The following is a 14,908-nucleotide window of genomic DNA, read 5'->3' as shown; positions in this document are numbered from 1 at the left end:
AACAGGGGCTATAGGCTACCTGCATCTAGCTCAGCAAACCATTGCAAAGTTGAATTGAAATTATAAACCCAGATATTAGTCAATAGCCTATGCCTATTGAAATAAAAAGACTCCCAATCATGGCCGGATGTGATTAAGCCTGGATTCGAACCAGTGTCACCTCTTGCACTGAGATGCAGTGCCTTAGACTGCTGCGCCACTCAGGGGCCCAGCAAAGACAACGCAAGAGTGACTTCGGGACAAGTCTCTGAATGTCCTTGAGTGGCCCAGCCAGAGCCTGGACTTGAACCCGATCGAAAATTCCTGGAGAGACCTGAAAATAGCTGTGGAGAGAGGCTCTCCATCCAACTTGACAGAACTTGAGAGGACCTGCAGAGAAGAATGGGAGAAACTCACCAAATACAGGTGTGCCAAGCTTTTAGCTTCATACCCAAGAAGACTTGAGGCTGTAATCGCTGCCAAAGGTGCTTCAACAAAGTGCTGAGTAAAGGGTCTGAATTGTTATGTAAATGTGATATTTCAGTTTTTTTTATTTTATAAAATGTCTAAAAACTTGTTTTTTCTTTGTCATTATGGGGTGTGGTTTTTTAAATTGATGAAGGAAAAAACGTTCATACATTTTTTAATAAGGCTGTAACTTAACAAAATGTGGAAAAAGTCAAGGGGTCTGAATACTTTCCGAATGCACTGTATATGGCCAATATACCACAGCTAAGGGCTATGTCTTAAGAACAACCCTTCGCTGTGGTATATTGGCCATATACCACACCTCCTCAGGCCTTATTGCTTAATCATAACTGTCAAAACAAATTAAATCAACATCCATTGATGGAAAATGATCTGGAGAGTTTAGTAAGTGTGATTTATCTTTTCCCTTGCGACATATTCTTAAACTTGCAATGATTATTTTAATTGTAAACCGAAGTTTGCTTCTTAGCCTAGGTTGATAAAAATGACTTCGATATTCCTTTTTAATTTGTTTATAGAAAAATTGTTAAATGGATAAATGTGGCAACTCCTCTCTTGCTGCGTAATAACAATTTTGTGGGAGGGTATTCAGAGGTCATTGGTATATATACGTTTTAGCTAGACCTGGCAACCGTGGTGTATACTTTAGATACATTTTACTCTAAACAGACACAAATGACCCTGCGTCCGTCGGTAGTCACAGGGCGGTAGCTTTTGCACAACACATTGAGTGCTAGCTAGCTAGCTAGGTAGATTGCTAACCTTAGCTGTATGACCTAGCTAGCATCCAACATCTGGTAGAAAACTATTTTCTCATTATTTGACATTATCGTTGACATGTCGGCCTTTTCAGAGGCAGCTTTGGAAAAGAAACTATCGGAGCTTAGCAATTCCCAACAAAGTGTCCAGACTCTGTCACTGTGGCTTATCCATCATAGAAAACACTCGAAGACCATCGTCAACGTTTGGTTCAACGAATTGAAAAAAGGTAATGTTAGCTAGCTAAACTATATTAATCAATAATAACATTTATCTCCAAGTTTTGTTCAGTTAGCTAGAAATGAACGTAAACCGTCTATTAAGTGTAGCTAACGTTAGATAACATTTTATGTTTGTTTACTTGCAAAGGTTACTGTAGTGTAGCTAGCCAGCTCTTTCACACCACATCTCAACTAACGTCAGCTACTAGTTAGCTAACGATATGCCATTACCTTTTCTCTAATTTAAATGACGTCTAGCTACTGTAGCTAGATACTTTTTTGCTAATAGTGTAGTTATTAAAGTGTAGTTATTAATGCTTACTAACTAGCTAGTTAGCTTAACTTTAGTTGTTTAGCTAGCTAGCTCGCTCCTCTCCTACAGTGCCAGGGTGGGGTAGTCGTCGTCACACGGTGGAGGCATGTCTACATTCAAGTGTAGAGGTTAACGATCACCCTGCTAAGCAAGGTCTTTGCTTGTATGGATAACTAGACTGATGCGAGGCCCCATTCAGGCCACTCAGCTGCCACCTAGCTACGTTAGCTCACAAGTCTAATATTTTGTAAAGTTGAAGTTTAGTTGGGCTGCCTAGCTAATTTGTATATCAAAGTTACGTCATTGGAGTGATTGCTCAGATAGTGAACGAGAAGGCAGTAGCTACTAGTTAGTCATTTGAGTCCTAAAACCAGGCAGTCTTGTTACAGCTAAAGAGCCCTTCGCATTGGGACCCTACTTCACTGTCAGACATTTCCTAGTATGTTAATTTTAAAAGCAGGGTAAGATAGCTAATCCACATGTGACCAAGGGTCAGCATTGCTGCCCATCATCGTTTACACATGTAGTTAGCTTGTGTGTGCTGCATGCACCTGCTCTTAATGCTCATAAAGTGCCAATCCACGAACTTCTCTGCATCACTGCACATGAACCATGGGCTATATCTGTGAAATAGGGTGACAGTGACATTAGTCTACCTATTTTACTCATCTAGGCCTACATTCCTTGCTTTGCCAATAAAAGTTCACAATAAAATGAAGACCTAGAAACACATATATGACCTTTGTATCTAAGGATTTCTCACACTACACTGCCACAATGTCTCAATGTGTGAATACCTTTGGGAAACTGTTATATCTTCCAAATTGACGTGTAGAAAGATGCAGGGTGGCTTTAATGTTTTTGTTGTTGATTGAGCTCAGGTCATTTTTAGTGTTTTGCCATGTGAAATTGGTGATCAGATCACAGATGTTGAATGTGCATAAAATGTACCAGGGAATAGGACAATCTGCATTGGCATATATCTTACCTAGTAAAATCAATATACCTGGTCAAATAAAGCTTTAAAAAACCCATCCGTTGTGTATGACATTAATTTACCGGTACCTGTCTATCTTATCTAGCCGACTGCATAGATATAAATATATGAGGTCTGAGCTTGTGTGCTAGCTAGTTGGTAGAAAGTGGTATTTTGATGCATGCTCTCGGTTTTCCTTTGGGTAAATTATATTTTCCTTTGGCCTAATGATATCCCAGTTGGCCCTCTGTATTTTGGGAGCTGCTGACTCTTCTCTGGACTGGGAATAGCATCGGATGTCATCTCATTTCTCTGCCTCGGAGGGTTCTCTGTAGCCGACTCGTGGACAGAGTTGTGGTCACATTTTCTAGGTTTCTTATTTCCTGTTGTCATCGTTGTGCTTGGTGTTTGATGCTCACTAACCACAAATCACAAAAAGGGCTATCTCTGGCTTCAAGTCCTTACGAACAGCTACGAAGTCTGATTTTGTGCTGTGTACAGTCAGTGATTGTCTAAACCTCCAATTCACAGTCCAGTGTCGGTACATCAAAGCTGTGAGCCATTGCAAAGGATACATCTTGGCCCTCTTTATAGATTCTTGCGCATTCATGGAGCTTGGATATAAATTAGAAGTGGTGTGCAGTTCCTAAAAGGTCCTCTTTTTCATAAGGGCTCCTTGTCACCATGGTGTGTGTGTGTACAGGGGGGGAGTCGTGTCACTTGGGGTTGATTTGCTCTCTTAATACATTAACCAGGGAGAAGCATGTGTTTCTTTGCTTAGCCTTGGAGAAAGAAAACCCCCTATCCGCCTAGAGACAGATCTTCCTCATACAATAGAGCTATATAACAACACCTGTTTGTCAACTGCATTATGTGTGGGCTATGTAAATTAGGCTATATTATGCAGCGTCATACTTTTCTGCTCTTATAGTCAGCCTGTGTTTACGTGTTAAGGCCTAAGTGGGCACTAAGTTAATGTTGTGTAGTGTAGTATGCCTGAGTGTTAAGAAAGGTATACTGAGGTGAAGCCTAGCAGATGCATTTGTTGACACTTGCCTGTGTTGCTAGGCTTTGTATAGTTTAACTCTGCTCTAAATCAGTTTCCCACAGTTGACTGATCTGTGTCTGCAGCCAAGGTATCCAGGAAGCTCACCTTCCTCTACCTCGCCAACGACGTCATCCAGAACAGCAAGAAGAAAGGACCTGAGTTCACCCAGGACTTTGCTCCTGTCATTGTTGATGCCTTCAAACATGTGTCCAGGTGAGGGGTGAGATGCACAATTAAATCTGTCTCCCACTGTTTTCCCTACAGTAGTAGTTGGGGCATGAGCCTGTTGATGGAAATTAGACGTGTGTATGTGTGCGTGCAGGGAAGGAGAGGACCCCTGTAAGAAACAGCTGGGCCGGGTTCTGTCCATCTGGCAGGAGAGGGCTGTGTATGAGAACAACCTGCTGGACCAGCTCTCACACGTCCTGTGTAAGTAGCCTCCTAACCAAGACACCTCTGGTTTGTCTCACCACGCTCAGTGGCTTCCTCGTCTGAAAACGGGGTGTTTTCTCCCCTGTCCCGTCCTCCATCTACTCTGATCTGAAAACATTGTATGCTTGACAGGAGGTATTGGCATTCCATAGTCATTACTTCACATACGTGAGCGTCAATAAAGGATGTGAAATAGTATCATGCCATCTTCTTTCCATCTCTCTGTTCCCATGATCTCTTACCCTGTATACATGTTCCACAGTGGGAGAGAAGAAGGCCAAGAAGAGGCCGTATGAGGAGATTCAACTGGACGACCAGGACTTGGCCTCCCAAAGCTCCCCCGCGGAGCCCCCACAGGTACAGGCCAACCCAACCCCTCACAGGGGGGTGTAATGGCTAGATTAATTTAACCAAACAGAGGTTATTTTTCATTGCATTTACCTCTTAGTATCCCACGTAACTTAATAGTTTTGATAGTCACATGGCTTTGTTAAGACAAGTTGCCTTGTTAGTTCTTTGTTTTAGATGTTTGACCTACTTTCTAACTGCAATGTGGGACTATTCTCCTTCATCCACCATCGCTGTCTTTTCTTCCTTCTCCTTTCCTCTCCATTTTCCTGACCTCCCATTCCTTCACACTTTGCTCCCCCTCTCTCCTCACTCTCCCCTTCTTCTCTCTTTTTATACCTCTCCTCTACCTGCCCCTCCCTTCCCCGTCAGACGGCAGAGTTAATCCGGGCCCTGCAGGAGCTTGAGAATGCAGCCTCTGGGGACTCAGCACTGCGACAGCGAATCTCCTCCTTGCCTGCTGAGGTGCAGGACACGTCACTGCTGCACAGGATCACAGGTAGGCCCTGGCACACACCTCTATCCCACACTCCCATTCGCTACAGTCAGCCATGCTCCAGAGAATGCTGTTGTTGGAAGGGGTGGCATATAGGGTGCAGTTGACCCAGCTGTGTGTATAGCCTAGTTTTTGGAAGTGAATGGACCGTGTTAATGCTGTCCTCTGGGGAAAATCAAAGACAGACACCATGCTACATATAAATACTACTTACAGTCAGTTAAACAAACCCCAAATGTTTTGTCACATACACTATATAGGTGCAGTGACATGTGTTGTTTTACATGTAAGGGCTCCTGAGTGGCGCAGCGGTCTAAGGCACTGCATCTCAGTGCTAGAGGTGTCACTACAGACCCCGGTTTGATCCCGGGCTGTATCACAAATGGCCGTGATCGGGAGTCCCATAGTGCGGCGCACAATTGGCCCAGCGTCGTCCGGGTTAGGGTATGGTTTGGCCGTGGTAGGCCGTCAATGTAAAATAAGAATTTATTCTTTACTAACTTGCCTAGTTAAATAAAGGTTAAATATATGTTGTTAAACATACTGGGCTTTATTTTAACAAACCTAACGCAATTGTAAATCTAAGTGCTGCCGGTAGCGCTATATGTTCAGGGTTGTGTCAGAAATATTTATGTTATTTTCACGTACAATTGGCGTTGGAGTGAAAGGGCTGGGTTTTGATGAATAAACACACGGTGTGAGTGTGTCGAGGCCTCACTGGCCAATCAGAATGTGCGCCATGGCGAAATATGTGGTTTGCTTCAAGTTGTGTATTTATGGTCTTTTATGTATTACCTTGGAATCAACTCCAATTCCAATGTTAGTCCGTTTTATAGTTTGTTAAATGGCTTACAGAAACGAAATAACAAAATGTAGACCAATCTTGGCTAAATAGTTAACATGAAGCCATTTGCAGTCCACATTGTTCTAAGTGGCTACAATAGCTGAGAGACTGATATAGGGGCTAGGCCTACTGTAAATTGCATTATGGCTGAGCATGGACATACTAAACATAGTAAAAAAAAACAAGGTTAAATGCATTATTGATTAGGCCTACAAAGAGAACAAGTAATTATAATCAAGTTCTAAACAAAACAACAGGCACTATAATTTCTCCCCGTGGGTATATAATATTAAAACAACGCAGACTATGGAGAGTTTAACACACATCCAAACCTTTTCACAGTGGCTGGACAAAGATCCACTATAAAGAGAAAGGGAGGATGTCCACTCACATTATACTGCTCCCAAATAGGCCTGTGTTTTATGAACATAATCGGAAACATCTTACAGGTCAGATCACATTTTCACATCCCCAGAAGTTGCATGTGGACCACGGACGTTGTTACCATAAAACCAGGAGAATCATTGTAATAAGACTGCTTGTTTTGTTTTTGATTGTAATAAAAGTTCAATCTTTTTCTTTTTCTTTACAACAACAATGAATGAATGTAAACTCTAATGATAAAAAAGACACGCATTACTGTTGAACCAGCCTTAGTTATAGTAGGCCTATGGGCAGGCTTGGGTTTTGAACATATTAAACAGAAAACAAGCAATTGTTGCAGGTTACAGATAACTTCTTAATACGAGGTTCACCGGTGTTCACCAAGGTTCTCTTTTCATGATGGTATGGACACGTAGGGTGGGCGGGGGGCACTTCCAAAACGGGACCTGCATGACTAAAATAATGTGGGCCTGCCTACAATGCATATATAGAAAGGGAATGTCAGATCACTGTTCTACGCCTCTCAAACATTATATTTGAGTATCCTATCAGCACTGCTTGAAAATAGAAACTTGGATCATGTTTTTAAGGACACACCTCAAATATTTCCACCCCTCCCATTTGAGTGTTAAGTGAGCTGATATAAAACAGGTAAATTGCCGTACCTGGCGTTAGGGATGGAAAATGCCAGTGCGGCAGTTTTTAAATGACGAAAATGCAAACTAACTTGCGTTTTAACACTAGCTCCACCTTAACGCCAGCCGAAAATAGAGCCCATTGTACATTAGTTGGCCATACAATTAACAAATCTCTCAATCACATGATAAGTCCCACCTCAGTCAACCACAACTGATGAAGGGCTGTTAGGTTGGGGATGTAATTTAACCAACAATGCTCATTGGACCCACACATGCACACAAGTATGTCTTACTATACTTGATTGGACCCATAACCCTAATTCCAACCTTAACCCTAACTCCTAAGCCTAAAATAGCCCTTTTACAAGTGAGGACCGGCAAAATGTGCCCACTTCTGAATTTTAGTTGGTTTGTTATTTTTGTGAGGACTTCTGGTACTCACAAGTATAGTAAAACGTGTGTGTATACACACACACACACACACACACACACACACACACACACACACACACACACACACACACACACACACACACACACACACACCAGTGCTTGATATCATTTGTCATCATTGAAGACACTCAAATGTTGGATGAGATGTGCCCCAATGAACCATTCAACCATTCTGTCCCCCTCCTCTGTGTGTTTCAGATAGAGAGCAGGGTGAGCGCCTGTCCAGGCTGGTGGAGGAGGCGTGCATGCTGCTGGCGGACTTCAGCGGCCGTTTGGCGGCGGAGATCGACGACCGGCGGCAGCTTACGCGGACGCTCACCCTGTTTCTACACAGCCAGAGGGACGGCCTGGCGCAGAACGAGCAGAAACTAGAAGTAAATAATCACCTTTCTTTTTTCACTACACACCCTTTTCTATCATTCTCCATCTTCATTGTGTCTGTCTGTCTCGCATGTTGTTTCATTCACTCTTTGTGTTTCTGTTTTTGTAGCATGTATTTTCCTCTTGTAGCCCTGTATCATTTCACCCTTTCCAATGGTATGTTTTGCATCTCACCAATGGAATTGAACAAAGAATGCTCAAAATAGTGCTTGGCAAAAAGCAACTCTTCTGTACAATATTAATATTCTGTGTCCTGCCAAAGAAAACATCCATGGGGCAAAATAGTTGTTCAGTTTAAACTCATTTGGCCTTTCCTAAACTTGACATAGACATGCTTAACTGGACCTTTCATGCAAATCCCACATTGTCAATGGGAGATTTGCACCATGGTTTGAGTTACATGTTTACCTCAAGATAGGATTCAAGTCATTATGCATCTCTCCACTTATCAGTGGTGTCTTCCTCCCCCATGGTTAGTTCAGGCCCTGAAGGCTTTAGCAAAGATGACATCTCACCCAATTGCTTGCAAAACGACAACACACTATTTCTGTTGGTTTCTAATACACTGTGGGGAACAATTTACTGTTTTGTAATTGCTGAATGCTTAACTGTCCAGCCTTTACCCACAGGAACTGAGCAAGATCACATCTCCTGGTCTCTGTATCTGCAGTGTATCTGCAATTCAACAAATCTCTCTTGTAATAAAGAAAAATAAATGAGAAATTAAAACTGAATCTGTGAGTGCTGTTATTTGATGCTACTTGTGTTTGTACTGGTGGGGGTTGCATTGCATTACTCCAGTCCAATTTGATTGACTTTACTTTTGAGTGTCATTATATTAAATACATATTTAGCATAAAAACAATCAAACTTCACCTGCTATGTTATTACATAAGACATACGTTTTTTTCGATAACTAAAACACATTTTTAAAACCCAGCTTTGGTAGTCATTCATGAACAGATACTTTACATTGCAAATAGTCAGTGAGGTCATGACTTCAACAAAATAACACAAAAACTACAGCAGAAAAATGTACTTGAATGCTATTAAACAGTAGCCTCAAATGTACAATATGAGTCAAATGTCTTATGCCTCTTAAACATTTGGAAACTCAACGCACACAACGCACACAGACAGGCCCATGCGACATTTGTCCATTTATTTGAAATTAAGTGCATTCACAGATGGCTAGAGTCTTATAAACTGAATCTAAAGTTCAAAATAATATTCTTACTCATACTGGGGTACTTAAAATGCCATTGAAGGTATTTTCAGCAAGTGTAAATTATATTCATAGTTTGATCTTTTTTTTACTGGTGTGCAAATATGATTTTGGTTTCTTCTCAATTTGAATAGTCAAGCCCCTGAACCAGGGGTGGGCAACTCTGGTCCTGGAGGGCTGCAGTATGGGAAGTATTTTGATCCCACTCAGCACTAACACACCAAATCATCCCTTGTAATAATAAAAGTAATCCATATTAATTTGGACCACAATGAGTTTAATCAGGTGTGTTAGCCTGGCTGGAGTAAAAAGCGGAACTCTGCAGCTCCCCAGGACTAGAGTTGTCCACCACCAGTTCTAAACACATGCCTTCTAGTGATGGGTCTTTTGGCTTTGACTATTTTCTGGCTCACCTTGTACTCTGGGTTCAGGGTGGTTTTACTCCCCCACATTGAGGCTATGGGTTAACGACATGACTGGGTCAATGCTAGCGAAGGGGAGTCTGACAATTGCTAAGGGGTTGTTTGTCAAACTGGGTCTTGGTTACAGGCCTTAGCATATCCTTGACTTGCCTATAAGGTTGCATTTCTCCCATACTATACTATTGATTTGGCTTTAATGCTTATTTTAATATTTAGAGTAGTCACACTGCCTTAAAAATAGGAGATAAGGAATAGCCTCTGTTTTTCTCTGTAGTAAATAAATGAATGAATCGAACACTACTATTTCTGTGACTTGAAATGTAATGAAAGGATTTCAAAGCTCACAACTTTAAAGATGGAATGATTATAGTAAAGGTCCATCAGAAATATTTACCTTGCCATCCCTCTGTGATCCTGATGTGAGAGGTTGATGTAGGATGATGATGATTTTTAGTAAAAAATAAACAAAATACTAACACACACACTAATAATATAAGACCACCTACCACTCACTTTTTCATTCAAAATGTTATATTTTAGCCACTTATAAAAGTAAATAGGGGTTCACAATGAAACGGAAATGATTGAATGTCAGTTTACTCTGATGTGTCCAAGTTTCTTTGTAAATCCTCCCTTTCCGAACTATTGTGCTACAAGGTTCACAATGAGCTACAAGGTGTACAGTGAACTCCAAAATGATGTCTAACAATTGAACAGCATATCCAACTCCAATTCTAATGTTGTACAAAAAAATGTCACATTATTCCTCACACCTATTCTTGTTGTTTCAGGAGTACAAGCGCAAGCTGGCGCGGGTGACCCAGGTACGGAAGGATCTGCGTTCTCATCTCAGCAACCTACCAGACCTCTCTGTGCTCCCCAGTGTGACCGGTGGACATTTGCACCTGCCCTCGTCTGGCGTCGAGCTTTATGACCCCACAGCCTGACAGCTCACCTGTGTTTCCCATCTCTGACCGACCATCCACCCTCTGATTGACACATCTCCCGCCCTATCATTTAACTTGTGGACATCACTTCACTTCGTGGACATCAGAGTCACTTAGTAACCTTTGACTGACGTATCTCCCAACCTATCATTGGCCATATGCATCTTGCCATTGTGCTACTGTTTGCCTGCTCTCTCATCCAATCTTTCCACATGTAGGCCTATTTATCAAATTTCTCTCTTACCCATCATCATGTAACCCTCCCTTTGTAACAGTATATCTCCCTCCTATTCGCCAAGGATCCCTCGTATTCTCTTCACAATAGATCACTCTTATTGGTACAGTATTCGGAAAGTATTCAGACCACTTGACATTCTAAAATTGATAAAATTGATTTTTTTACCCTCATCAATCTACACACAATAGCCCATAATGACAAAGCAAATACAGGTTTTTAGAAATGTTTGCAAATTTATTATAAATAAATAAATTGACAAATAAATTGAAATATGACATTTACATAAGTATTCAGACCCTTTACTCAGTACTTTGTTGAAGAACCTTTGGCGATTACAGCCTTGAGACTTTTTGGTATGATGCTACGAGCTTGGCACACCTGTATTTGGGGAGTTTCTCCCATTCTCTGCAGATCCTCTCAAGCTCTGTCAGGTTGGATGGGGAGCATTGCTGCACAGCTATTTTCAGGTCTCTCCAGAGATTTTACATTGGGTTCAAGTCCGGGCTCTGTCTGGGCCACTCAAGGACATTCAGAGACTTGTCCCAAAGCCACTCTTGCGTTGTCTTGGCTGTGTGCTTAGGGTCGTTGTTCTGTTGGAAGGTGAACCTTTGCCCCCAGTCTGAAGTCCTGAGTACACTGGAGCAAGTTTTCATCAAGGATCTCTCTCGTTCATCTTTCACCTTGATCCTGACATCCCCACAGCATGATGCTGCCACCACCATGCTTCACTGTTGGGATGGTGCCAGGTTTCCTCCAGACGTGACGGTTGGCATTCAGGCCAAAGAGTTCAATCTTGCTTTCATCAGACCAGAGAATCTGGTTTCTCATGGTCTGAGAGTCCTTTAGGTGCCTTTTGACAAACTCCAAGCAGGCTGTAACGTGCCTTTTACTGAGGGGTGGCTTCCATCTGGCCACTCTCCATAAAGGCCTGATTGGTGGAGCGCTGCAAAGATGGTTGTCCTTCTGGAAGGTTCTCCCATTTCCACAGAGGAACTTTGCAGCTCTGTCAGAGTGACCACAAGATTCATGGTCACCTCCCTGACCAAGGCCCTTCTCCCCTGATTGCTCAGTTTGGCCGGGTGGCCAGCTCTATGAAGAGTCTTGGTGATTCCAAACTCCTATTCAAGAATGATGGAGGCCACTGTGTTCTTGGGGACCTTGAATGCTTCATAAATGTTCGGTTCCCTTCCCCAGATCTATGCCTCGACACAATCATGTCTTGGAGCTCTATGGACAATTCCTTCGATCTCATGGCTTGGTTTTTGCTCTGACATGCACTGTGGGACCTAATATAGACAGTTATGTGCCTTTCCAAATTATGTCCAATCAATTGAATTTACCACAGGTGGACTCCAAGTTGTAGAATCATCTCAAAGATGATCAATGGAAACAGGATACACCTGAGCTCAATTTGGAGTCTCATAGCAAAGGGTCTGATTACTTATGCAAATACGTTTTATATATATTTATATATAGATACATTTGCAAAAATGTAGAGAAACCTGTTTTCGCTTTGTCATTGTGGGGTATTATGTGTAGATTGCTGAGGGAAAAAATGATTTAATCCATTTTAAAATAAGGCTGTAACGTAACAAAATGTGGGGAAAAAATCAATGGGTCTGAATACTTTCCGAATGTACTGTATCATTTGCGTCCACATCTAATGCTATTAAATGAAGGGTATGACCAATGTATTCCATACCTAATGCACTCTCTTTCTTCCCACCTGCTCTTCCTCTGAATACATATACTGGTTTGGTGATCCCCCTTGGCTTTCACTGACAGTGTTCCCATGCAGAGGATGGTGGTGGTAGGAGCTATAGGAAGACAGGCTCATTGTAATGGCTGGAATGTAATAATTGGAACCGAGTCAAACGTGGTTTTCATATGTTTGATGCTGTTCCATTTATTCCATTCCAGCCATTAAAATGAGCCCATCTTCCTTTAGCTCTTCCCACCAGCCTCCTCTGTTCCCATGATATTCCTCTTCTGTTTCCCCTATCCGTCTAACCCCAAACTCCTCAAAATGGCCGGAAAGATATTGTTGTGATATTATTTTTGTATTTATAGTGAATTTAGATAGCACCGGAAATGGTATATTGCGTAGTCCCAATGCATACATCCCCTCAGTTTGGTATCATTATAATCAGCTGCAGTATTTTGATAACGAACAATTATCATCTTTATGCGTTCTTTTATAACTGCTCTAAGTCGTATTCCCATTATGTGGACACAGCTCACTAGGTTTTAGATCTTGTTCTCGGGGCTTCACTAATAGCAGGGACTGTTACTGTTCAAGATCTATATAAATGGCCTTAAAATAATTAAGCCTGTTCAGAAAAGTTATTTTGTCCAGATTTAATTGTGAAATCAGGTTGAAAAGGAAATGTAAAAGTAACACGTTTGAATATGTTTGACTTTTTTTGAGAAAGCTCTTAGGGAAACAAAAACGTTCATTGTAAACATTGTTCTTAAAGCAGTAACCAATTTCTTTATTTGTTTTAGCACATAGACAAAGTTGCATGTAAATCCTAGGAACTAATTGTTTTTTATCTGTCAGTCTTGTATCGTCATTATGGACTGGCCAAGCCACACTCTTTAAAAAAATGGTTCGGGATACAACCAAAAAGGATACTATGCCTGCTTCCAATATGGCACCCCTTAATGTTCTATATAGAACTGAAATTGGTTCCCTATATGGAACCCATTTTGGTTCAGTGAAGAACCCCATATATATGGGGTGCCATATACAGTATGAAGCAAGAAATAGAACCCTTTTCGGTTCTATCCAGAACCTTTTTTTCTAAGAGTGCATGGTAGTCCTTCCAAAAAAAAGCCTGGGTCTCATTGCAGATGCATCTCTATAGAAGTAAGATGTCTCCGTAATAGTTGAAGCCTTTCCCATATTGGAACAAGCAAGTGGAGACATCAGTGTTGTATGCTCTTTTACCGTATTCCCTACTGCCCCCTGGTTATAACCTCTACTGAAGGTTCTTCAGCCGCCTGTGACAGCTATGCTCTTTGAAGAACTTGAAGGGGCACACTTTGCTAAACTACTCCGTATAACTTATGTCAATGATTTGTAAGTGTTCATTGAAACACAAATTGTTGTAATGTGTTGTTCTCAGAACCCAATAAACAGCCAAACATATGAGAATTTATCAAGATTTATTGTTATTTTGTCTGCATCAATCCAGCATTATTTATTTTTGGGGTGATTATTATTTGTAGTTTTAAAATGTGTATGTGGTGCACATTAACACAATATACTTATAGTGACAAATAATGCCCTCTAGAAATACTGTGCTTTTGACTCTGTACTGGTACTCCCTGTAAATAGCCATGGTATCTTTTGACTCTGTACTGGTACTCCCTGTATATAGCCATGGTATCTTTTGACTCTGTGCTGGTACTCCCTGTATATAGCCATGGTATCGTTTGACTCTGTACTGGTACTCCCTGTATATAGCCATGGTATCTTTTGACTCTGTACTGGTACTCCTTGTATATAGCCATGGTATCTTTTGACTATGTACTGGTACTCCCTGTATATAGCCATGGTATCTTTTGACTATGTACTGGTACTCCCTGTATATAGCCATGGTATCTTTTGACTCGGTACTGGTACTCCCTGTATATAGCCATGGTATCTTTTGACTTGGTACTGGTACTCCCTGTATATAGCCATGGTATCTTTTGACTGTACTGGTACTCCCTGTATATAGCCATGGTATCTTTTGACTATGTACTGGTACTCCCTGTATATAGCCATGGTATCTTTTGACTCGGTACTGGTACTCCCTGTATATAGCCATGGTATCTTTTGACTTGGTACTGGTACTCCCTGTATATAGCCATGGTATCTTTTGACTCTGTGCTGGTACTCCCTGTATATAGCCATGGTATCTTTTGACTCTGTACTGGTACTCCTTGTAGATAGCCATGGTATCTTTTCACTCTGTACTGGTACTCCCTGTATATAGCCATGGTATCTTTTGACTCGGTACTGGTACTCCCTGTATATAGCCATGGTATCTTTTGACTCTGTACTGGTTCTCCCTGTATATAGCCATGGTATCTTTTGACTCTGTACTGGTACTCCCTGTATATAGCCATGGTATCTTTTGACTATGTACTGGTACTCCCTGTATATAGCCATGGTATGTATCTTTTGACTATGTACTGGTACTCCCTGTATATAGCCATGGTATGTATCTTTTGACTCTGTACTGGTACTCCCTGTATATAGCCATGGTATCTTTTGACTCGGTACTGGTACTCCCTGTATATAACCATGGTATGTATCTTTTGACTC

The 14,908-nt window shown here is 41.4% G+C and overlaps 1 protein-coding gene across 4 annotated transcripts; it reads left to right on the top strand.

Moving 5' to 3' along the window:
- Positions 1–1,047: 1,047 nt before the first annotated feature.
- Positions 1,048–13,754, top strand: LOC135549628 (regulation of nuclear pre-mRNA domain-containing protein 1A-like). 4 transcript variants are annotated; one of them, XM_064979773.1, is made up of 7 exons: positions 1,048–1,456; positions 3,869–3,998; positions 4,108–4,214; positions 4,480–4,574; positions 4,938–5,064; positions 7,579–7,754; positions 10,200–13,754. In XM_064979773.1, exons 1-7 carry the CDS (start codon positions 1,306–1,308, stop codon positions 10,353–10,355), a joined length of 942 nt encoding a protein of 313 aa, XP_064835845.1. In that variant the 5' UTR covers positions 1,048–1,305; the 3' UTR covers positions 10,356–13,754. The 4 variants fall into 4 exon arrangements, with proteins under 4 accessions (XP_064835845.1, XP_064835846.1, XP_064835847.1 ...); XM_064979774.1 differs by lacking the exon at positions 10,200–13,754 and adding an exon at positions 8,378–8,507; XM_064979775.1 differs by lacking the exon at positions 10,200–13,754 and adding an exon at positions 8,391–8,501.
- Positions 13,755–14,908: the final 1,154 nt, after the last annotated feature.

This window comes from Oncorhynchus masou, chromosome 12 (genome assembly GCF_036934945.1).
Source record: "Oncorhynchus masou masou isolate Uvic2021 chromosome 12, UVic_Omas_1.1, whole genome shotgun sequence".
Taxonomy (NCBI): Eukaryota; Metazoa; Chordata; class Actinopteri; order Salmoniformes; family Salmonidae; genus Oncorhynchus; species Oncorhynchus masou.
The sequence above is the reverse complement of the archived record's forward strand: the minus strand, read 5'-3'. Positions and strand labels throughout refer to the sequence as shown.